Source organism: Thamnophis elegans, chromosome 1 (assembly GCF_009769535.1).
Source record: "Thamnophis elegans isolate rThaEle1 chromosome 1, rThaEle1.pri, whole genome shotgun sequence".
Classification (NCBI taxonomy): Eukaryota; Metazoa; Chordata; class Lepidosauria; order Squamata; family Colubridae; genus Thamnophis; species Thamnophis elegans.
This window is the reverse complement of record NC_045541.1, coordinates 68579668-68604258: the sequence shown is the minus strand read 5'-3', so window position 1 is coordinate 68604258 and position 24591 is coordinate 68579668. Positions and strand designations below refer to the sequence as shown.

The following is a 24591-nucleotide window of genomic DNA, read 5'->3' as shown; positions in this document are numbered from 1 at the left end:
GCACTAGGGATTTGAACTGCTGAATTGCCGACCTTTCGATTGACAAGCTCAGTGTCTTAATCACTGAGCCACCGTGTCCTCTATTGCATGCCTTACATTTATGCAATTTACTGTAGCTGAAGACTGTAACATGGAAGGAGTGGGCAGACTAATCAGATTATGAAAATTCAGGACCATACTTATGAAAGACAGACAGGCAGGAAGGCAAGGGACATAAACTTGCATTAGAGAAGGGATGGCAGTTCAAATACACAGGAGAAATGGAAGCTGTACTCCATAATTACTATTGCATTGCCCCATTTCAGTAGAAACCACAACCACATCCTCTTTTTTGGAATGTTTAGGTGGAACAATTTAAGCCTCTGCAGTGGATCAAGCTAGCAAGTTAAGAGAGTGTTTAGTTCTTTTTTTTTAATGGAAATTCATATTCCCAGGATCCCATAGCAGCTATCAGACCAGTTAAGAATCTAAGTTAAGCAATTTTAGCCCAGAGGATAAACAGATTTCTCATACTGAACAAGATATCAGGATCATTCCATACCTTAGAAAAGAAAAAGAGGTAAAAGAAAACCCCTCCTGTGAACTAATCATATCTATCTTCACATAGCAAGCCCACACTGGTTTAAGCAGTAAGTCATTGCCAAACCGTCGTATAAAATACCCTTCTCTTGCTATAACCCACCTTTAGCACAGAAGACTTCATCAAAAAGAAGAGTAGTCATGTTATCACTACCAGATGTACTGCGATATTATTTGTATAGCCATGTAATACTTCCTGCATACACTTGTAATTTTTACAACTCCTCCACAAAGTAAACTAGTATTTACTCGGATGAGGATAAAGGGAGCGTCTTGGGTAAGTGCAAAGCTGAGGTCTAAAATAGAGACCTTGTATCCAAGATTTAGCCACAATCCAGCAAAAGGGGGAAAAAATCAAGCCTAAGAAAAAGCTTAAAAAAGCTTTTTCAAGCAGAACTCAACAACCTCGTTCATCGTGGCCTAATATTTTCAGTTTTATATGTCTGGATGCATCTGGTGGAATGTGTAAGCACATGAAGGATTGTGTGTTACATTATTCCCTGGATAAGAGATATTTTCTTGTCAATGGCATTAAAACCTCATACCTGTGGTAAAGGTGAAAATTTTAAAAAAATTTATTTTTGTTGGAAACAGAAATCGGGAGTGCAGGGGATATAAATACATACCATATTATTTTTTTTCCTGACCTGATCTAAGTTCATTTCGCTATTTTAAGAACAAACAATTCAATACAACTCATGTTCAGTAAATTTATGAAATGTAAAAGTACAGCTCAGTCAGAAGCTAACTACACTTCCTAGTTGCATTTACAGTAAGATTTTAATTTTTCTCAAATCTGAAACCGCAGAAGTTTTTTAAAAAAACAAACCTCTTCATTTTGTCAGTTTGACAAGTTAGAAAAACAAAGTTGAAGTCAAAAGAAACTGTCAACATGATAATAAAACAGAGCTATATAGTCTGACCGTAGTCTATGTCCTCACTTTCATCTAAGCATAGGACAAACATGTCCTGGCAAGATTTTCTACCATAACCCCATGAGTCATTTTGTTTCCAATACATGTGTGAGGCACCTCAAGTCATCCTCAGCTGTTTTGATGTTAAAATGGTATTTTTCCCTTTAAACTGACAGCAAACTGCAGCAGTTTTAATCTGGGCTAATTTCATACATTTTACTACCAATTATCCCATGCTCTTGACTTCACTTCAGGCTGGCTTGGGGATGCCCATCGCCAAGTCTGGTTCCTGGGCACTCTCCTCCGTAGCCTGGGGAGGGTGAAAATGCGCTCCCCCACGTGGTACAGGAAGTAGAGTAAGCTCCCGGGGGGGGGGTGTTCCACGGGCGCATGCACAGGGGTTTGTGGCCGCATTGTGTTGTGGGCACGCATGCACGCTAGCACAATTTTGGCACACGAGGAGAAAAAGGTTAGCTATCACTGTCCTAGATGAAAAGTCAGCAGCAAAAGAGGCCCATTACAAGAAAGCTTCTGATTATGCTATTTTGTCCTGAGGTGTAGGAACTGCAGTCCTCAGATCCTCATTAATTATTAAGAATGTAAAAGAGTCGCAAAATCCAAACATTTTAGAACCCACCGTTCTAGAACAAAAATCTTTCCCATTAAAAAAATGAAGGCAAGAAAAAAAGGTGAAAATACCAGTACCTTTCATTGGGTTGGGGAGTGCTAACTATTTCCAGAGTTTTATTTTTATTTTCAGGGGGAAAGGGGCTGTGAAAAAAACAGGGGGGTGAGGGGTGAGATTCCCTGTATGTTTAAAAATAATCTGGTACTCATTAGGATAGTAAAAGTTTGAGCTGCGCTGTTTAAGGTTGCAAATAGGTATTTAGAAGATAGGGATCTCTTATGGAGCAGCATTTGATACAGGCATATTAGGAAGCAGACTAGACAGCTCCTTAAAATACAAGCTTGGAGGTTTGCGTTCTTTTTGTTACTTGAACCTTTTCTATTATTGGAGTCCTCTTTTCCCCACCTGCAATTTCATGCAGCTTGCCTGGACTAGGATTTATCATATTAGCGGGAATGAGACTCAGTTACACCAATCTGTGTCACTGAAACAAATTACCAGCTCAGCATAGTTGTGATGTAATCCTTCCCTGCATGCAAACTTACAAGAGAAGGAGCAAACATATTCATTCCCCTGAAGAATTTTTGATACACAAATAGTCTCTAGTTAACAGCCGTCTACGGTACCACACTAAATTTATCCCAGAATGTCCTGGTTGCTTTAGAAATGTCACTGTTACTCAGTACTACAATCAATTTTTCAAGGGTAGTTAGATTCTTCTCTAAAGCATGGGAGAAACATCAAAAGATTTCCAAGGCTGGCTAAAATATGCTACTTATCCTCTTACCTGAGTCTCTGGCGGGGATCAGAAGGTGTCCCAGTCCGCCTCGCTGTCCCATATTCTGGCACTGAACCATAATCTAGGTCATCATATGCCATGCTGCGTTGGTCATCCTCCAGCCCATAAGGCTCAGCGTGGAAGCGGTTCAAGTCCATGTTGCTTCCCCCTACCCGCACCTGCGGTTGGGGACCATAGACATCCTGCCTGCTGGGAGCCCTGTAGCCATCCACGGAGGGTCGGTAGCGCTCATCAATCCGAGTGACTCGGGACAGGCTACCGTAGCTGTGTTCACTGCCATGGTAGCTATCTTCGTAGGGCCGCCCATAACTATCTGAGTAGTGATAGTTTCGTGGAAGGGTAGCCGTGCCTGGCTGGGTCATGTAGGCCCCAGGGCCACCGTTTGTGTTCTTCCTGAAATTCCTATCCATGGTCTGGATGTAGTTGTTGGTAACTGGAGAGGCATCAATAGGTAACCCATCTGGGCCAACTTGCTGCACTGTACGTGTGGTCATGGTCTTCACAACTTTTTTCACCTACAGAATAGTAACAATGAGCTATCCGGCATCTCCTTGTCACCTCAGAGTACTTCTGAGGGCACAGTGGGTATCACTGCTCATGCGCTGCAGAGCATTTAATCATTAATTCCACAGGACACTACTTTCTATTGTCTCAAGTCACGCCCTTTATATACAGCTTCAAATATTATCTTGTTCTATAGCATTTCCAGGAAATATTCTGATCCCTGAAATTCCCAGACTACAGGAAAATTAAATTGAACACTTTTCACTCAATAAAAACACCTGCAGAACTGTTTCTGTGTTTGTTAGAATCCCACTACACCTCACACAATGCAAGAGTACCAAACGCATAACCAGTTAAGAGCTGTTGGCAGGATCACATGCTCTGTTCCTCATGTCAAGTCAAAAACACCTCCAGGATTTCAGATCTGCTATTAATGGTTTCCTCATACTGATTATCAACTTTATGCCAACACAATAGTTAACTCCAACCAAACTGAGAAAGCATAACTAATGGGTCTAAAAGCAACTATATTGCAGCTTTCTCTGTACTTAATAAACGTTCTATATTATGTCTGCACTGATCTTTTGAAATAATAAACTGAATAAATCACCAGGTGAAAGATACCTCAGATCACTATAGAAAGACAGCTGCCAGTGACAAAAAATAGAAAAGCATTATTTGTGTTATATGCTTTTGTTTGCTATTACAGGTGACTCAATACCATGCATCTGGCAACCTCTTCCCTACAGAACCCCTCCCAGACAGATTGCCTAACACACTCGCCACTTCTCCCTAGACTCTCACCGTGGTCTCTGTACGACGGGTTGTCCCATCATCTGAGGTCTCTACTGAAACAACTGACATGGCACCTTCTGGGTCCTCCTCCATGGTGTATGTCTCTTCCACAATTTGTCCTGGATCCTGCATCCTGGGAATGGTGCTATATATGAGGTGACTATGGTCCTAGGGCAATGAGGGGGAAACCCATTAATCTATTTCTGTGCAAACAATATTCTAAGAAGTCGTTTCTTACAGTTAAGACTCCATTTGTAAAAATCTCTTATCCTCAAGCCTCTGAAAGCAACAAATTGCTACCTAATGTTTGTTTGCACCCACTATAATATAAAAAAACTCACACAGAAAACTCACATAAATTCAGTGATACATGCTGAAACTCTCTTGACTAAGACTTTAGAACTCTGGTTATAATTTGCATTTATTACTTTTTAAAGAATATATTAGTCAAATAGCAAGCCACCAAAAAAGAATGGAAGATCATGGATTTTGTTTTCATACATTTAGTCACCAAGGTCCATCACATCTTTTATCCATATAAGACTTCAAATTTTATTTTTGAATTTTTTTTGGATTTTGCTAAGATTCCAACCAATTATGTAAGATCTTCTCCAAACAGCTTCACAGTTTTCTGCAAGCTTTGCCAGAAAGAAGTTTTTAGTTTCCTTTCCTACCTGTGGCCCGTTGAGCTTTAATTCTGAGAATTTCTGTCTCTCCAAGTCAGCATTGCCCAAGAAACGGCCGTTCTGCAAAAAATAATAGTGATGAATTTGTGATCAGCATCAGAAAACAAGAAGGAACGGGGGGAAGGGGGGAGGAGAGGAGAGAAGAGAGACAGAGACAGACAGAGACATGTATGACAACTGAGCACTTGAGTCTATTACACTGTATCCCACATAAGGCTAAATGCCGAATATTTAGAAATGACGCTGCTGAGATTTGAAAATGACAAGGTAATATTAGCAATACAGTGTAGGTAGTATCTGAGGTTTACATTTCTTCATAGAAATAAAGAAACAGGTGTATATTATCGTATTCATTTATTAACATCTATAACATATTGAAGTTGAATAATGTACATTCCAAAGTTTATAAATACTGAGTCCATGCTGTCCCAGTTCTTATAGGCCCCAAAAGCTCAAAACAGCAAATGGAAGCACCTTTAGAAATAGTTCAGAAAAGCAAGCCATTGATAAAACCTCTTGAGAAAGTCAACCTGGTCTCTGTCATCTAGTTCTACTCACAGACACCGCCCTTTACTGCCCAGAATGAAAAGGAAAAATGCGTTTTTTTTAAATAGTAGAGAGTTTCTGCTTATCATCTTTATAATTATGTCTTCCTGCATGCATCCAAAATAATTTCTACCCTCTATTTGGATGGGAACTCTGTCCTTCTGAGTATAAAAGTTGAAGTGGTATGCAGTATTTATTCCAAGCACAAGTTTAACATCATCTGATATTGGCTGTTTGCTCATCTGTACACTTTTAAGATAAAAGGGCAGAACCTGAGTAGCCGGTAAAAGCCAAAACCCAAGGGGAAAAGCAAGATGAGCTTGGTGCAAAAGCTTAATCAAATTCATTTGATGCCTCACTTATGGCTGTTGGCAGACACATTTCCTTGGTCCTATTTCATGCTTCGTATGTCAATAGTTTCAGGATCTGATAGTCACACTGGGGGCCATTTTATTATCATCATCTTCTACAAATATTGTCATTCAGAGCAAAGAGAGCTTTGTTTACTGTCTGGCATTCCTTAGTCAGTAAATCTGCTCGTTACTCTTTTTGTCTATTTCATCTGTTTAGGGCTCTCTTTTCTTAAAAAAAACCATCAAGCTACTCTTTGGGAATACACAGGAGCTTGCGTTAGACATGGGAAGAGCAATTAAAAAACTTAAGGGTATAAATATACATGCATGATATACAGGATGTTTCCAAAAGAGCAAAGGACCCTTGTAATCTAGTGGCTTACTACTACTAAACATCTCCCCTGTTGTACTGTGCATCCACAAAACAAATAGTGAACCTGTGTTCTCAGTTATCACTACAAGTGCATATGTAATAAGTACAACAAATTTAAACATTAGCCAGACACTGTGAAATTGGATGAGACTACTATTAATTAATTTCCACACTGGATAGCCTTTAACCAACACAGCTCTATGGCCCTACTCATATTGAATACTCACAAATACACTCATCAAACCATTTAGCTATGCAGACAGCAGAAACCTGAAGCTCTTGGACCAAGCTGCTCCACAAAGTATTTCCAACAGAAGCCAAACTACCAAAGAAGCCCTCCAGCAGGAACCACATAATCAGAAGAGGATAAGTATACCCCGCTTGAGCACATCACTAGATGTTACCTGGTGCCGGCGGGTGAGGGTGCCGTTGGCCATTGTTTGGCTGGCATCCTGTGGGGAGACACGGACGCGCTCCAGCTGTGCAGAGACATGGCGCCGTTCTTCCTCCAGCGCCCGTGTCAGCTTCTCAAACTGTGCCTCCTGCTCTTTGACGGAGGCAAGTATACTGGCAGTCGACTCCACCTCCGAGTCATCCATGGTTTTGAAGGCCCCACACAGGGGGAGAGTGGGTGCAAGGCAGGGAGATGCCACGGGGGATATGAGAATTGACGACACACCCAAAAGGGGTACGAGGGGAGAAGGATCCCCTCACTTCAAAGAACACGTTTGGGAGACAAAGCAAGGAGAAAGAGAAAGACCGATCTTAGATCTGGGAAGAGAGATTAAAAATACTTGAAAGAGGCCAGGTTCCACCTAAGTCATCCTTTCCAAATCAGCAGTGAGAAAAATTGTACCCCAATAACCTCTCAAGGCAGTAACTGCAACACTTTAACTGGCTCAAGAATACAAATCTATGTGTGAATGGAAACCCTATTTACAGGGGTTTAAATAACACAATGGGCATTTTGGATGGTCCAAAATCCATCCCTCCAGAGTTGTCTTCATTGCAAATCAGATACTGGATAGGATATAGGCATGTTAATGACATTGTAATATAATTTTTTTAAAAATTAATTTGATGCCTTAGTTTACATTTTAAGGACTTTCTATCAGAATGTCAAATATCAGTGTCATTTTAGAAAGACTATGGAACTTTCTATCTCTGCAACATAGCACACTTATTTTAGTACATTTACTAAAAATTTGCTCTAGTTAAATGGTATTACTTGCTGCCTTCCTAGACTTATTTTTAGAACAATTTAATGCATAGAGAGGCCATTTTAAAAAGAAGTTTTAGCCAAGATTTCCTTCTGTGAACACCAGTCAACACAATCTTTAGTGATTCTTGATCATTTTATCTCATTACATTAATTATAGTAAACCGGTCTTCAGAGGAAGTCATCTCAACTTTAGAAACTGTTTTTGGGAATTGCAGTCAGTCTCAACCACGCATACATATTTTACTGTAGCAGCATTTTCATATCTGCCAGCCTGCCTGGGTTCAGGTCACTGTCCCTTGAACAGGAAATTGCATGTCACTTTAGGGTTATGCATTCCTGTCAAGAGGAGAGTAACTTCTACCATTTTAAAAACACAGTCCTTGGGAATCAGTTAGCTGACCTACCAACTAATTATAACAGGCTATGACAGTTATATTGAGCAATGTGATAAGCCTGGGCCAGAAGGGGAGAGGCAACAGGTAGTGTTTTTAAGAAACTGCAGTGTTTTCTTTCAAACATACATATATAGAGATACAGTATGTGGTGAAAAGCTGCAAGTTTTGTTACATGTTACCAACAAATGAGTGCCACATAAAATTGTTTAAATATTTTTTACCACTATTTATGCAGTGGTCACACTATATAAACAATCCTAGAGCTTCTCCAATTTAATCTTCCAAAACCATTCACAGGCTATACATACACTTTTGTATGGAATTACATCTGTTTGTTTTTTATGCATTTTATTCCCCAACTGGAAATTTAGTCTTTCTATAAAAAAAATATTGGGAAATGCTCTGATTTATTTTGTAAAAACTTTTTTCTCAAGCAGATTCTCTCCAAGTCCCCCTTTTTATCTATAAACCTTAATATTTATTAACAATATTAAATATATTAATATTCAATATTAATAATATTTAATATTTAACAATATTAAATATTGTTAAATATTATTAAATATTAACAATAATGATGATTGTCAGTCTTCATAACAGGGCTAATAAGGCAAGCAAGGAGAACAAGCCATTTTGCGTATCATCTACCCAAACCTAGAGTTGTTGCCAAAGTGCTTCAAGACAAAACATTAACATATGTCCATCAGAAATATCTTCAGCCACAGCCTACTTATGAATTAATAAAGATATTTTAATGGACCTCATACACAAAAAGGCTGACAGATTTGTAAATATGGAAGGAAGATAGGCTATATATTTCTTCCATCCTGGAACCATTGCTCTCCTTACCACAAGACCTCCCCAGTCTTTAAAGAAAGCCAATTGGAAGAAACTCCAATATTCATCCTGACACAAAATAACATTTAAGACTGATTTTCCATACCATACACACCTGTGGAGGAAGGCCGGTCTGAATTGATTGGTTAAGGCACAGCTTGGTCTAAGTGCAGAAAATCATGGGAGAAGGAGCCCAGCCACCAACAGCAAGGAAGCAGGAGAAAAAAGGCTGCAAATAGACAGCAGGAAGGGGATAAAAAATAGAAGTGTAAATTTAAAATAGGGAAGAAGCAAAGGGGTCAAGGAAGGAAGGAGTTAAGATCAAATCAGTATTTATACATTAAAAAAAAAACCCAAATCCAACTGTTTTCCCAAAAGGGATTTAAAACAACTTTCAACAAATTAATTTTTTTTAAAAAATAATGGATTCATTAAACAATAGTAGGATAGTAGAAATGTTGCAGACTGGATCATGGAATTTGTGGCGCATTTAATCTTTTCCCATTATGACTATAACTGAGGTGAGGGAAAAACTCCACTAAACAGAAAATCTGCACACACAGACTACACTATTGAGATTGGCAAGAAAAAAAGACCTTAACTCCACCTCAGTTCCGAACTTTGCCATTTTCACACATGAATAGATTACAGTTACAGAGCAAGCAATCTGATAGGGCAGGGATCTTCAAAATGCACAATTTGTTCAGTGATTTATATGCAGTTTCCTCCTAAGATTGTAGGCCTTCTACAACCACAACAAAACTAATGTTACAGTGAATAAAGTAAACCTCACATTTGAGTGGCCTATGAGTTAAATATAGACTCTTTATAAAACTAATGAGCTTGTCCTCAATAGTCCTGAGCATACCAGCCATCAGTTTAGTCTCAAAGAGGTTCACTGCTATAGAGAAAAAGGAATCACTTGTTATTATGCCCATTTTTAAAGAGAGTGCAACACTTCTCCTTTTTAATTTTTTTAAAAAATTCTTAAACCTTTAATGCTTTTTAAAGAAATCTCTTTTCTTTCCAGAGGTAGAAAAAAAAATAACATCATTATCTCCAAGGGAGATGAGAATGTAGGATCTTATGGATATACAGTGTTTCAAGGATTAATGATTAACTGATTTCTTTATTCAATTTCTATAGCTGCCAAACTCAACCAAGTGACTCTGCCGGCTTCCAATTCTATAATCATGAAACTAAACAATTAAAAAAAAAACATTAAACAATAAATACCTCTTTTTTGATTTATCAACCTCAAGGAAGCTGAAGAAGCTACAGGTTACCCTCCAACAGCAATTCTAAAAACCCAATACTCTAAGACTGTGATGAATCAGTGGCACACAGAGCCCTTTCTGTGGGCATGCATGCCATCGCCAGCTGCTCTTCTGGTTTCCAGCACGCACATGCGTGCCGGCCACTAGTCTTCGTGGGCATCCAAGCACTGGAAAACAGCCTGAAAATGCCTGAAAACATCCCGGAAAATGGTCCAAAAATGCCCCCAAAATAGACATGCACGCCCTGGCCAGCTGGTCTTTGGGTTTCCGATAAAAGTGAAGACCAGCTGGCCGGCATGCCGCGCGAGCGATTGTGGGTGCACCTCGGTACACCCACGTTACACCTATCCTCCGCGAGCTGCACTGGCTGCCTGTTGGACTCCGGATGCGCTTCAAGCTGCTAGTCGTTACTTTTAAAGCCCTACATGGTATCAGACCTGGGTACTTGAGAGACCGCCTCCTGCCAATTACCTCCCTACGACCAATCAGATCCCACAGATTAGGCCTCCTCCGGATACCACCAGCTAGCCAATGTCGACAGTCAACCCCCCGGGGGAGGGCCTTCTCTTGGCAATAGCAGTAGACTTATAGCAATAGCAGTAGACTTATATACCGCTTCATAGGCCTTTCAGGCCTCTCTAAGCGGTTTACAGAGAGTCAGCATATTGCCCCCAACAATCTGGGTCCTCATTTTACCCACCTCGGAAGGATGGAAGGCTGAGTCAACCCTGAGCCGGTGAGATTTGAACCGCTGACCTGCTGATCTAGCAGTAGCCTGCAGTGCTGCATTTAACCACTGCGCCACCTTGGCTGCTCCGGCCCTCTGGAACGATCTCCCCGTGGAGATTCGGACCCTCACCACCCTTCAGGCTTTCCGCAAAGCCGTCAAGACCTGGCTGTTCCGGCAGGCCTGGGGCTGATGAGTTCCCAGCCCCACTTGAATTGTTGCGATAGTTGTGTAGCTTTTAATCTGTTTCTTGTATCCTGTTTTTGTCTTGTTCGTTTTTTGTATCTCCCCCTTCCCTACTTGTTTGTTAGCCGCCCTGAGTCCCTCGGGAATAGGGCGGCATACAAGTATAATAAACAAACAAACAACATACAAACATGGGCGTGCCAGAAACCTGCAGACCAGCTGGCCGGCATGTGCATGCACACCAGCCAGCTGGTCTTTCAGTTTCTCGTGGTCCGGAGTGCACACGTGCACATGCGTTCCAGTTTGAGGGCTCGGTGCTGAAAAGGTTCACCACCACTGCTCCAAGATGACCTCCAATCACAGGCAAGACCATATCCTTATCTCGTACTGTATTCCAGTTTTTTTTTAAAAAAAGAGATTTTAATTAAAACAATACTATACCATTATTATTGTTCATAATAAAAGCTTTTGCTTGCAACCTTTCCTCCAAAAGATTACTATAGGGGAAATACAGAACTACTGTATGTGCTTGATGTTACCAAGACAGAGTTGATGGAAGTAGTACTGGCCAGAAACTGTTTCCCTCTAGCATTTATATCCCCTTGTCCAAGCATGCTGGGCGTGTTTTTTTTTCCCCCTTTTTAATTCAGATTTCCCCCTCCCCCAAAATCAAAGCAGGAACAACATGTTTGAGCTAGCCTAGCCTCCAAGACAGAAACTCTCTCAATCCGGTTTTCCCACGGTGCTGGTGACATATCAGCCCCTAAACTGACTTAATACCTATGGCCATGGGCATAACAGTTTGGGGGCGTGGGGGAAAGTGGTTTCTCTGAGGAACACATTCAAAAGATTATTTGACTATAGCAGAACCTTGTGACTTTTTTTCTGGAATAGACTTAATTCCTCAGAGGGCTTTCAATTAACCATCACAGTTGAGTGTATTGATACAGAAAACCAATATTAAAATTAAAGAGAAAGCATCAGGAGAAAAACAATCTACAGCATTAAAGTCTATTTAAGTTCATGTCTCCATTTATTGGAGCTTTTGCAGGCTTGCCTGGGATTATAACAGTGTTAAATTTATGTCTCCGTGTCAGGAAATAAAAGTGGTAGAGGCACTTTTAACCAAATTAAGCATACAACACCACCATCAATTACTTAGTGGTAGCAACTACCCAAAGCGCTTGAAACACAGAGTCTCCAAGAATGTAACCCACCCTTATTGTTTATGAAATTTTACTTCCATCTGTGGCATACGCAGATGTTACACTTTGCAAGCAAGTTTGATGAAGTAATTTTGAAAGATTGGGATATGTGTTGCAATTCTGGATTGTAACAGTTAACACACCAGAATCATATTTTTAGTCACATGTAAAAAGGACTTCATTTAACTTCTTTCACTTCAGTTGAGACATATTGGCACCAGAAGGACTTTGACCTCAAAGACATTGTTAGTTTGCTTAGGCAATCTTGCACTTTGCCATATAATGATCTTCACTCTGTAATCTCCCCTCTGCCAAAAGCCAATGTAGAACTTCAATAAGGGCACTCTTAGACTGGAATAGTCCCAAGTAAAGCTGTCTCCAAACCCCAAAATACATGCCCTTTCAAAGTTATACAGTATGGGCTTCATCATCAGCTTCAGGTCCACCGTCAGGATTAAAATTTGCAAGGCACACAGATGACATCACAAGCAGACAATGTGGTGTCGCAATCACAGAATTGTAATTCTTCCACCAGCCCAGGCACGTATCCGTTTACAAGCCAAAGACTTACTACAGATTATAAGACAAAAGCTATGAAATGTCTTCATGTAGGACTGGAGTACTTGGTATTCATTGTTCCAAGCAACCAACACCTTTTCAGCATGAGAAAAAGCTACAGGTAGGGTGGAGGGTGGTGCACAAGAATGCTCAGGCCATATGCTGCACTTGGTCTCCATGTAGCATGCCCAGGGCTAGCTTCAAGCAGTAAACAGAACCAATTTGGAGATCACATGTCTCCCAACAACTATGGATGATGGCCTATACTTTAAAAGCAAGAAACAATAAAGATACAGGTATGTCCAGAAGAAAAATAATAAAGGCCACCACTCTATACCAAGGCCTGGAAGATTATCCAGGTTTTCAAAGACTTCCTGAATCTCATCAAGATGGGAACTAAGATCTTGGAGAGAGGCTTATTCTGGAGGGCAGGCACCATGGCAGAGAAGGCACATTTTTTAGATTCCAATAGAAGGCATTAGTTAATTGAGGTAATCTGGAGCACATACATTCTACCCAACCTTACATAATGAGCAGAAACTATTAAGAGACAGTTCCTTAAATAACCAAATCATATGACATTAAAAGAAAACTTACAGGTGATAAATAGCCCCTTGCCTGGTACAACTCATAGAGCAGTGTTGTCATATGGGCATACTGTGACAGGCCAATTATTGCCCAAACTACTTCATTTTGGACCCAATGTAGTTTCCAGGTTATCTTGAAATAATGTAGAATGCATTGCAATAGTCTGTATGATTTAATGTATTTAATAACTCAGTCAGAAGAAACTTTAGGAATTCTACTCAAGGCTTTTGGGGGACACAGGTTATGTATTCTTGTTCTAAAACTAAACAGTAGATACACTTTGCAAACAAAACTCTGAACTGATAAAACAGCTAGAAAATGCAAGAACCTGAGCAGTTGTTTTTTCAACAAGGGTAGATAAGATGACATTTCAGCCTTTCTTATGCACTGTGTTATATGAGCTGCATGCCAAGATAATAATGAGCATTACAATTTTGTAGAAGTGTGGGACCTGTAACATAGAATTCAGAAAACTGAAAAACATTTATTGAATTCAGCTATTACCTGATATTACAAAGTTTTAGTCAAGTCTCCCTCATATGTCAACACGTTTAAAAAAAAGAAAGAAAAAGAAAAATGGGAGGGAGAGGAGACAATATTGAGAGTATCACTTCAAAAAGGTTTTCAGTCCCATTTGATTAACTGTGGGTGCTTATTTAGGGTTATATAGTATTTGATTGATATTGTTCCAAGGAATACTGAAGGAGGAACCTATTAGGTTTATGTCTCACTTCGTCCAATTCCTGGTAATATTTATTTAACATTATCCTCAAAATTTACTGCCAAGTATTGTTATACTGCATATGTCCTACGACCACAGAGGATATCATATGTCATTTCACTAAATCTTAAAATTAGTCCTTTAAAAAAAGTGGTTTTGGAGTTATATTTGTAGGACTTCTTCAATAGCCCAAGGACAATATAGTCTCATTACCTATATTTGCAAAGCGAAAGAGTACCATGTTTTCCCGAAAATAAGACAGGGTCTTATTTTCTTTTTACCCACAAAATATGACTTGGGCCTTATTATGAGGGTTTATTGTTTTGGGGTTGCCGGGTGGCTGCTCTCATGCGAGCGGGCTCCCAAAGAACCGGGCACAGTCTCATGGGCGAATGGCTGTGTTGTGCTGTCGCAGCAGTGCAACACAACAGCCATGAAGCGACCACCGGCTGGCCCACAACCATAGAGCGTATGCCCAGAGCGGCCACTGCTGGAAGACTCTGTTTGGAAGCCATTGAAAAAGCCATGCTGGGATTGCGGTGGCAGCGGAGGTGCCCTGGCTCTGCAGGGAGAGCTGGGCCAGGGCATTGTGAGGCTGGGAGGCACATGAGCGAGAGCGGAACAGCCGCTCGCACAATCCCCCTCTCCAGCTACGTAGAGCGCCATTCACTGGCATTTCAAAGGCACCAAGCTGCGGGAGCCGGGCGGCAGCGAATAGGCGCTCACACAGCTTGGTGATACCCCTAGGTCAGTGAATGGCGTTGTACCTGGCTGGAAAGAGGGGTTGCTGGGCGACTGCTCATGAGCGTGGTCACTTCATGGCTGTTGTGTTGTACTACTGTGACAGCGCAACACAGCCATTCACCCATGAGGCTGTGCCCGGCTCTTTGGGAGCCCGCTCGCAAGAGAGCAGCTGCCCGACAAGCCCCCTCTTCAGCTGGGCACAGAGCCGCTCACCAATCTAGCGGTATCCCGAAGGCGCTAAGCAATGCGATCACCTTTGCCTCCCCCCCGGTTCCCGCGGCTTGGCACCTTCATGATACCGCTAGGTTGGTGAACGGCGCTCTGCCTGGCCGGAGGTGGGGTGTTGTCTAGAGGGCTTATTTGCGGGGGAGGGCTTATATTTTTGACCACCAGAAAAATATGGCATGGCCTGATTATCAGGACATGTCGTATTTTCAGGGAAACACGGTAGGACTATAGTAGTCCTTGAATTACGACTGGTTGTTCTAATAACCGTTCAAAGTTGAGCCTCTGAAAAGATGCTTTATGTCCCATAAAACACTTTTGGCCATTGTACAACACAACATTGTGTGTGTCTGTGTGTGTGTGTGTGTGTGTGTGTGTGTGTTTGTGTGTGTGTATCCACCCACACTGTCACATGAGCGCATTTCAGACAGTTTGCAATTGACTTGCATTTATGATTAGTTGCCAAGTGCCCCTTGATCACATGATCACCATTTACAGTCTTCTCTGCCAGATTCCCCACAGAGTCAATGGGGAAGAAGAAAGGGAAGGTTGCAAGCGGAGAGGACACAGGGGAGCTGAATTCCTCACAGCAGGATATTCTTTGAGAGCAAAAGGGCTCTCACTTAACAACTAGGGCAGTGATGGCTAACCTTTTCCAGAGCAAGTGTCCAAAGTGCTTGGTTTAGATTACCCAAAAGTAACACGATCTTACAGAGTTATCTTCTTGTATTAGCCCAGATTCTACACATTTCAATATTACAGTGGCTAAATAACAACCAACTGTAAACTATGGTTTGCTTAGTTTGGTGTAAGAGGTTATATGAATTCCATTATACAACTAGTGGCCATTAAGAGCAATAGTGTTTACATTTGACCATCAACGTAAATGTCCAAATCCCACAAGGTATTTCTTGATTCTTTCTTGTATTCATGACTTATCTCTATCAATTAATAACACTGTTTCTAATGTTATAAATCCACAGGATCCAATTTCCAAACCACTAAACTCAGAAAGAAACATTTTCATGTTTGTGGTAGAAAGCTGAGAATAAGCAAGATGCACCTTGAGAAATCTTAAAAGTTATTGAAATCTTGGTCATTGAATGAGTTGAAATTGGCTAATCTAACAGCAACTCGAAGCTAATAACTTCAAAAGGATGAACAAATCTGCTTTCAAGAGGTATTCCCCCCACCACATTGCCCTCCCACTTGTCATAAATATCTAAGCTAGGCATCCAACTGACTGTCTAAATGATGCCAAAAAGACGAGCATTCCCTGTAGGAAGAAGTTTCACATCAGATACACCATTAATAATTTAGGACAATCATAAGTTATAACATCCTTTTTCTATTGCAACTTCAAAGATTCAAGAACTAATTATTTAAAAGTTCACTATTCTTTTATGCTTCTGTGTCAATCATAAATTCAGCTTCCAGTTTGCTCAGTTTTTTTAAATGCTTTTTGACTGTGAAACATTTGAGGAGCATATGAGACTTCAACTGCTACCACAGATCATTAAAATAAATCGCATTCTAATCTATTTAAAATCAAGACAATAGCATCTTTTAAAACCATGAGACTAAATGATACCCCTTCATACAGCTGATAGAGCGAGCCATAGTTCACAAATTGTTACACCCATGGATTACACCTACCCAAAAAGTTAAGACGCTACCGTCAAAGCACTCCCTCCAGAAAGGCAAATGAACGAAGTATATGTAAACCAAGATGAGAACAGAGCAACATCTGAAATGTTCCTCAGACATCTTTCTTAAGTGGGCCCATCTCTCAATATTTACAATAATTAGCTATCATAAAGCCTCTTATTATACCTCATTTCATGAAAGACAGTTGCTACTATTCAACTGTTTTGACTCTGAATTACCAAGGACATCACTTCACCGGGATTATCAGTCACTGTTTCTTTGAGCTCATACTTATGTCGTCAGAATCTAGCCTCAATTTTTCCAAACATCCATAGACATCTTCCAAACATCCATTTTCTTCAAAGACTTTTGTTTTTGTATTAGCAATAGCAATAGCGTATAGACTTATGTACCATTCCATAGTGCAGTGATGGCTAACAATTTTGTCAAGGCGTGTCAAAAGCGGGAGGAGTGGGGGGTCGCACATCCTTGTGCCCATACCCATAATGCAATGTCCTCCCCCTGCGCATACACACAGGCCTCACTGAAGTCTCCGGACTTACAGGAGGCATGTTGGGCCATTTTTTTGCCCTCCGCAGGCTTCAGAAAAGCCTCCTGAAGCTTCCAGAGGGAGAAAAATGGTCCAACGGGCAACCTGGAAGTTTATTCCCAAATTTCCGGCAGGCACCCTTGGGCTGTTTTTTGCCCTACCCAGGCTTCAGGGAATCCTGCTGAAGCCTGGGGAGGGCAAAAAACAGCCCAACATGCAAACCGGAAATTCAGGAATGGACTTATGGGTTGCCTGTTGGGCCATTTTTCTCCCTCTGGAGAAAAGGTTTTTCACTTTCTGAAGGCTTCAGAAGGCTTCCCTGAAGCCTCCAGAAGGCAAAAAGCTGCCCAACACGCAAACCAGAAGTTTGCCAGAGGATAAAAAACAGCTGAAGATCAGCTTGTTAGTGCGTGCATGCGTGCTGGAGCTGACAGGACAACGCCTCGCTTGCTCTCAAAAATGGTTCCAAGTGCCACTTGTGGCATGCGTGCCATAGGTTCACCATCACATCCATAGTGCTTTACAACACTCTCTGAATAGTTTACAATGTTTTGCATAGTGTCCCCAACAATCTGGGTCATCATTTTACCGACCAGGAAGGATGGAAGTCTGAGTCAACCTTGAATTGGTCAGGATCGAACTCCAGCTGTGGGCAGAGCTTCCTGCAGTACTGCATTCTAACCGCTGTATCACCAGGGTCCCAAACTACATGCTCCAAACATTTATGCTTTAGCTTTGTTTTTACAACTTCTTCCAAACAGATTTGTTTTACTTCAACTACTATCAAATTACTTGTTCTTGCACTATTCTCCACAATTTTCTCATACACCACAAGGGACAGACATACTTTTTTTTCTTCATTCAGCCTTTCTGACCTCCATCTTTCATTCCCATACAATAAGAAAACCATCAGAACCAGAGCTGGAAGGGACCTTGGAGGTCTTTTAGCCCAACCCCCTGCTCAAGCATGGCTGATGGGACGTTTCTGTATTTTTCTATTTCATCCAGAATTGTCAGTATTTTTCCAAGGTACCAGATGTCTGTTTATTTTGTGGCTACTGTTATCACTCTTACGAATTTTAGTCTAGAAAAATCATCTGTATTCAATTGGTACTGTCCATTGATGTCAACTTAATTTAAAAAATATATATTGAGCAGCAAAGCAGCTTTTGCACTTTCTTCTTTTACCCATTAAGAGATTCCTAGAGGCTTCTTCACTTTCAGCCATCAAGGTCTAAGGTTGCCGATGATCCTTCCTGCAATTTCTCCTAGTAATAAAACATGAGCGGCTGTTAATGCAGCCTCATTATGGAGACTGATGTCAATAACTGGCAAGCAAGTATAACCACCTGTGAGCTTTATATGGCAACTATATTAAGCCTTCAAGGAGTACTTGGGAACTGTACCTGCTTGCGGGAATTGGAACAGACAATTTTTACAGCATGTAGGAATTAAAACTACATTATAGAAGTTAAGCTGGAAAATGTAAATACTTTCTCTGTTTCCAATGAACAATCACTCGGATCCCTGGACTCTGCCAAACCAGGAAGCAAAATATTAACCAATATTTACTTTCTCCAGCCCTAAGAATGAGGCTATTATATTTTCGGTATCAGTATTCAAGCATAGCGTAGATTAAAAGAGAGAACCTCTTTTCAGATCTCAACAATGCTTTTCTCCAACTTTTCTTCACAGAAGCAAAAAAAGTCGCTCTTATCAGGGGTGGTATTTACTTACCTTCCCTACTGGTTCGCAAATGTGAGCGCTCGCTTGAACTTTTCGCTAAAAAAGGGCCTAAATGGGATGCTATAGAGCTAGGGCGGGTGGGGCAGGGCCATCCGTGATTTCCGCTACCAGTTCAAGTGAACCGGTCCGAACCGGTAGAATACCACCTGTGACTCTTATGTTCAAAACTGGGTTGCCTGTTTGGTGCTGCACTAGAATATAGGAGACGTGATTTTCAGCCAGTCATTTTCTCTCAGACCATTTCCTGTGTCATGGAGGTGTTATGAGAAAATAAGACCAGGAAGCATTATGTCTACCATCGTGAGCTGTACAAAGTAAAAAAAATTGTTTGCACAAGAAATATTTCAGTTTTCATCTCAATTCTCAGAGTCTGATCACTGAAGATAAGTCATTTGACTGCCAAATATTTTTGATTAATAATAGCAGCAATTCCCCCCTCCCAAATCATATGAATGTACCTCAGAGGAAGTTTGTCAGCGGACAGAAAGGAATAAACCTGAGATTTTTTTCTTGCAAAATAGATCATTAAACTATGGTTCTCGTTCTGAGAAAAAAGAAGGCCTTACGGGGATATTGTGACTATGTAAACTCATTTAACAAGCACTGCTGGTCATGTTAGCCATCGTTTTCTCTTTATATTTTCAATGATGCACTCCACAGGGCTTATTTGTATTTTTTTCATAAAAGAATAACTTATATGGTCACATTTTTTTTTATAGATAAGCAAACTATGGATTCATTTCCTGGGTTCATTGCCACGTACTGAAATAATCTTTATAGCTTTGTGAGTTGTCCTTTTTTTTTCCCTGATAAGGCACACATCCTAGAAGAACTGTTAGCACTTTATAGTTCAACCTTCCTTGGTCTTTCAGCCTGCATCTTCTTCTCACTTCACAGAATCACAGAGAGAAAATGGAGCAGAAGTCTCCATCATTAGTCCTATATAGAGAGATGGATAGCATCTTAAACCAGTAGTTTAGAAAGTCCAAATGAAGAAGATACAAGTATAAATAATACATCACTTTAAACCATGTTAGCAAGATTTACTGTAGTACACTGCAAACCAACTTTCTGTGATTTAATAAACTATGATTCAGCAAGTGTGACTGTACCCACTGCTGGCAGCTCGCAGTAATCATAATATTCTTAATTAACAGAAGTCAAAGTTGTATGAGACGATGCAGGATCCCCCTATACTTAATTAATGTTTTTTTCATATATTTCAGGATGTAGAATATTTTTCTGGTGTAAAATGTGTGTGTGTGTGTGCGCGTGTGTGTGTGTATTGTATATTTTAGAGCTGCTTAACTTGAGATACTGGTTATAAGCAACTTTGGTTTAGTTTCACAAGCAGTTTGCAGGCCAGAACGCATCTCTATTATTACTTGAAATACAATATTCAACCAGACTGAAGATTTGAGTTTTCAAAGCACTAAACTGAACTTTTTCCAATCACCTTAGCGAGCAGAGTAGGTTCCGTACACCTGTTTCTCATCCTGAGCTTTCATTTCCAAGGACCCACGTTGATTTCTGCCTTTACTTGGCAGGAAGATGAGAAAAAGGAAAAAAGAACCGATATGATAGCTTTGTTTGCAACTTTGTTTGGACTTTGGACTGCCGCTCCCTATACAAGCAAGCTCCTATCCATGCAATAATGATAAGGAGACCACAGATCCTTGCAGGCAGCCATAGTCCCTTCCAACAACTTTTTAAAAAAAAAATCCTGGTAGACAGAGAAATTTCAGCAAAAAACCTAGGCTGCATGCAGGGTGTGTTCCCTACTGACTAAAACTGGCCTAAGGCAGAAAAGTAAAGTTTTGCCCTAACCTGTGACACACACACAAGACTGGTTTAACTAGTTAATCTGATCTCTTCAAGAGACTCACCTGTCTCCCTAACCTATACACAGCTACCCTGCACCCTTAAGGGATGAAAATTACATGGCGGTCAGGAAGAATAGTTGCAGATTACTGGAGACCTATGACTTACCAATGAAAAGCCCACCTTGCCATATATGGGAAAATTCAAGCAGCTGTAGATACAAAACCAGGATCGCTGAGGCTGGGGAAAGAAAAAGCTAAAATGGACATGGGAGACATGAGATCAAAGGGCAGGGAAGCACAAAGAGCAACGCAATCAAGTCCTCAGCGAGTTCCAATGATAGTTCAACACAATCCCATAATTACCTCTCTTTTTTTGGTCCTAGCAAAAACTACTAAGGAAAGCTTTTCTTAGTACTTAGTACTTTTCTGAGGTCAGCATGGATGCAAAGTTAAAATCTAATGGCAGCTTTAAGAGACACACCTCCCCGTCTGGGAATATTTAGGCGGCCAGCTAGCGGTAGCCCATGTCCTGCTGGGAATTCAGTTATCATTTAACTCAGAAAAATGTGCACTGTCAGTGGCAAAACAGCTTTAGGGATGGTTGGAATAGAACAGCAGCACTCTCCCAAGGCGAAGCGAGGCGAGGCCCACAGCAAAAGCCAGAGCAACAGGAGCCCCACCCAGGAACTTAGGCCCAGCCTTTCAGGAAGGGAGCAGCAGGAGTCAGGAGGGGGAGGGGTTGTGGCACATACACACACACACACACACACACACACCAGGAAAGGAAACCAACCAAGCAGAGGGAAAGGATTGTTCCACTGGTATGCCAGTAATCTGGCTGCAGGGCAGCTGTCCTTCAGAGTAGTTGAAGGAGAGTCTCTCTCTCTCCCCCCCCCCCTCTCTCTCTGTGTAGACTGCCCTGCTAGGAGGCTTTAGTTCAGTTACATAAGGCCATCCTCTCTCATTCTTGGGGCCCAAATAGAGACAAAGTGAGGGCTAAGTGAACAAAGTCAGGATAAGATTACAGATTCAGATGGCCAAGACTCTACCCCTTTTGCATGTTCTACAAGCTATTTACACTCACTTCAAGAATTTGTCTAAGAATCTGCTTTGGGGGGTGGGGATTACAATCATTTGACAGATACCAGCATAGTTAACTTGTGACCAAGGTCTGCAAACGCACCAAGACTTCTCTTCACCATAGGTTCAAATCCCAGTAAGGGTATGGCTAGCTGATGAGAGCTAAATAGCTTGAAATAGATCTATACTAGTCTCCCTTTATTTATTTATCAGCACAAATAAAACACACACACACACACACACACATATATATATATATATATATCCCATATTTATTATTTTTATAACTAACTCAAGGTGGTGAACGTAACCTTCCTCTTCCTATTTTCCCCACAACAACAATCCTGTGAGGTGAAAGAATGACTGGCTCAATGTCACCTACCTGACTTTCAGGCCTAAAGTAAAACTAGAGCTCACAGTCTCCTGGCTTCCAGACCATCTCCTTCACACTAGACCAAACATTTTCCAAACAGAACCTCTTCCCACCCTCACTTATACATTCACCTCTGTGTTATGTGGTTGTTCTACCCTGTTTCTCTGAAAATAAAGCATCCCAAAAAAATAAGCCCTCCCCAAAAATATTGCAACACAGTAGCAGCCATGAAGTGACCACGCTTGCCGTCTCCTACACCTCAAAAATAAGACCTCCCCAAAATAAGACCAAGAGCTTATTTCAGGGGGTCAAAAGAAAATAAGACCCTGTCTTATTTTTGGGGAAACACAGTAGTTGTGCATCCTGTCTTCCATTTACTGAATATTTGCAACTGTTGTTATTAAGGGACCAAAACTACCATCAATCAAAGCTACCCACTCCCTTATCTAAACTGAACAGGAAAAGGACTGCTTTAACCCTAGAAACACAGTTGTTCAAGTTACATTGCGCCAAAGCTGATTAAAGATCCTCAACCACAAGACAATCTTTTAAGCTTGGGCAATGTCCTGGCAACAGCATAGCAAAGAATAAAATTCATAATGCATTGATGCATTCTACCTCTTTTTCTGCCATGATAATCATGCGCATTACAAATCCAGCTATAGAAAAGATGAAGTGTTTTCACTGTACATATACAGTGTAACATGAAACAAAGAAAAAATACGTCTGAGTTAGGGGTGCTTATGAATAAGATTCTAATCATTTATCAGCACCGCATTTGGATAACAAAATCTGACACCCTGCAACCACCGTTTTTCTACTGTTTTAGTGTCTCGCTTTATACAAATTTGCTCTAAGTGTGATTTTAAAACAAGGAAAGCTTGTATACCCAAACAGATAACTCTGGAATACTGTTTTCAAAATGGAGTAATATGATCTGATAAATGTGAACTACAAGAGCACCAGAAAAACATCTATCTTAAAAGGCAGTTAATTTGTTTCAGCCATTAAACAAAGAAATGAAAAAACAAAGATTGTCTTTGAGGAGCCTGAATAGTGCAAGAAAAATGTAATGACAAAAAGGGCATCTGACATCAAACATCTCTCTCTCTTATTCTTCCACCTGAAGACAGCAGTATTTTATTAGCATGAAACACTAGCTTTGAAAAATGCCCACTAATAGTTCGCAATCAAGCACAACACTTGTCATCAAGACAATTATGCTTGACTGGGGACAGAATTCCTCTAACTCAGATGGGAGCTCAAGGGCACTAATGCATTGGAAGACTCGTCCCCTGGGCGCTGCAGGATGCACACCCACCGGATTTTTTTTTAAAAAAAGATTTAATTAAGAAAATATTTAACAGAAAGCTATGCAGCAAAGCAAGATGCCAGCTCTAGTGTGATCTTTATTAATGTAAATATTTCTAAGCTTCAAATTAGATCCTTAACATTCTGGGAGAATAAAAACAGCAGATTCTTTTAAAAAGGCTTTCCTTGTAAATATGCCCACTTGCCAAGGAAAGTAACTGGGGCAATTAAGAACATTCTCACTCATTCGTATTTTGTTATTTCTGCATCTACCTGTCATCTGTGGAACCATCACACGCCAGTGGTGGGTTGCAGGTGGTACGCCCCGCTACAGGCATACCGGATCCTGCCCGGAGCACCGGATACCGTTCCGGTACGGTGCTCCGGAGGGCCCACCTGCCCACGGTCCTTACCGGTGCTTTATGCTGTTGGCACTTCCGCACACGTGCATGGCACGTACGGCTCCTGCGTGATGCTCCGCGGAGCAGTTGGAGCGTCACGGAGGCTTGCGGAAGCGTGCACGTGGGTAACTCCGGAGCCGTTCCAACCGTACTGGTTGGAACAGAATCCAGAACCCACCACTGCAACATGTCCATGAGAAAGACACATGCATAGTGAGCAGTCTTTGACCACCACTTAGGTTACACTTTTGTTGGTATCTGTAAGTTCAATAGAAGGCACCTCTATGAAACATGCATACATCTGCTAGCAATGAAATATCCTACATATCCTGTGGAGCACCACAAGCTTTCCAAGTTTAAATAACTACAAGTGGGGGAAATACATTGTGCTCAGTTTTTTGTGTCCTCAGGAAAGATCAGGATCCTTACATGGATCACGGGGCAAGACACCTGAATTCACGTGCCAAATCTCTATAAACTCAGGGATCTGCACAATTTGCAAATCCTTTCACAACACAAAGGTCAGTCTTTTCTCGGTGGGAATTTGCAGCTGAAGTCAGGGGACAAAGAGATTGCACACGCGCATATACAGACGTCTCCTTTCTCTCTCCCCCTCTTGCCTACCCATTTCCTGTCACAGTAGCACTAGATCTCAAGCTCAGAAACAAACAAACACAGAGTGCTGGATTCTGGGAAATGGGCCAGAGCATTCCAGGGCATCCTGAGCACCAATCAGCAGCCAGAGCTCCCACTTTATCCTGCAGAACTCCTTATCTTATTAGAGGAAAAACAACCCTT

At 41.1% G+C, this 24591-nt stretch overlaps 1 protein-coding gene across 8 annotated transcripts in view; it reads right to left on the bottom strand.

The window, feature by feature from the left end:
* The window catches only part of CTNND1 (catenin delta 1), a 72176-nt gene that overhangs the window by 36462 nt on the left and 11123 nt on the right, over positions 1 to 24591 (bottom strand). For 3 of the 8 annotated variants that reach the window (XM_032219226.1, XM_032219212.1, XM_032219234.1), the window contains 5 exons: positions 8747 to 8860; positions 6582 to 6948; positions 4894 to 4965; positions 4229 to 4387; positions 2909 to 3435 (listed from right to left, as the gene is read on the bottom strand). In XM_032219226.1, the coding sequence (XP_032075117.1) occupies positions 2909 to 3435; positions 4229 to 4387; positions 4894 to 4965; positions 6582 to 6776 (953 nt within the window). In that variant the 5' untranslated portion in view covers positions 6777 to 6948; positions 8747 to 8860. Of the gene's footprint in view, positions 1 to 2908; positions 3436 to 4224; positions 4388 to 4893; positions 4966 to 6581; positions 6949 to 8746; positions 8861 to 24591 lie in introns of those variants that run through there. The other 5 variants (XM_032219250.1, XM_032219242.1, XM_032219258.1 and 2 more) reach the window with 3 other exon arrangements.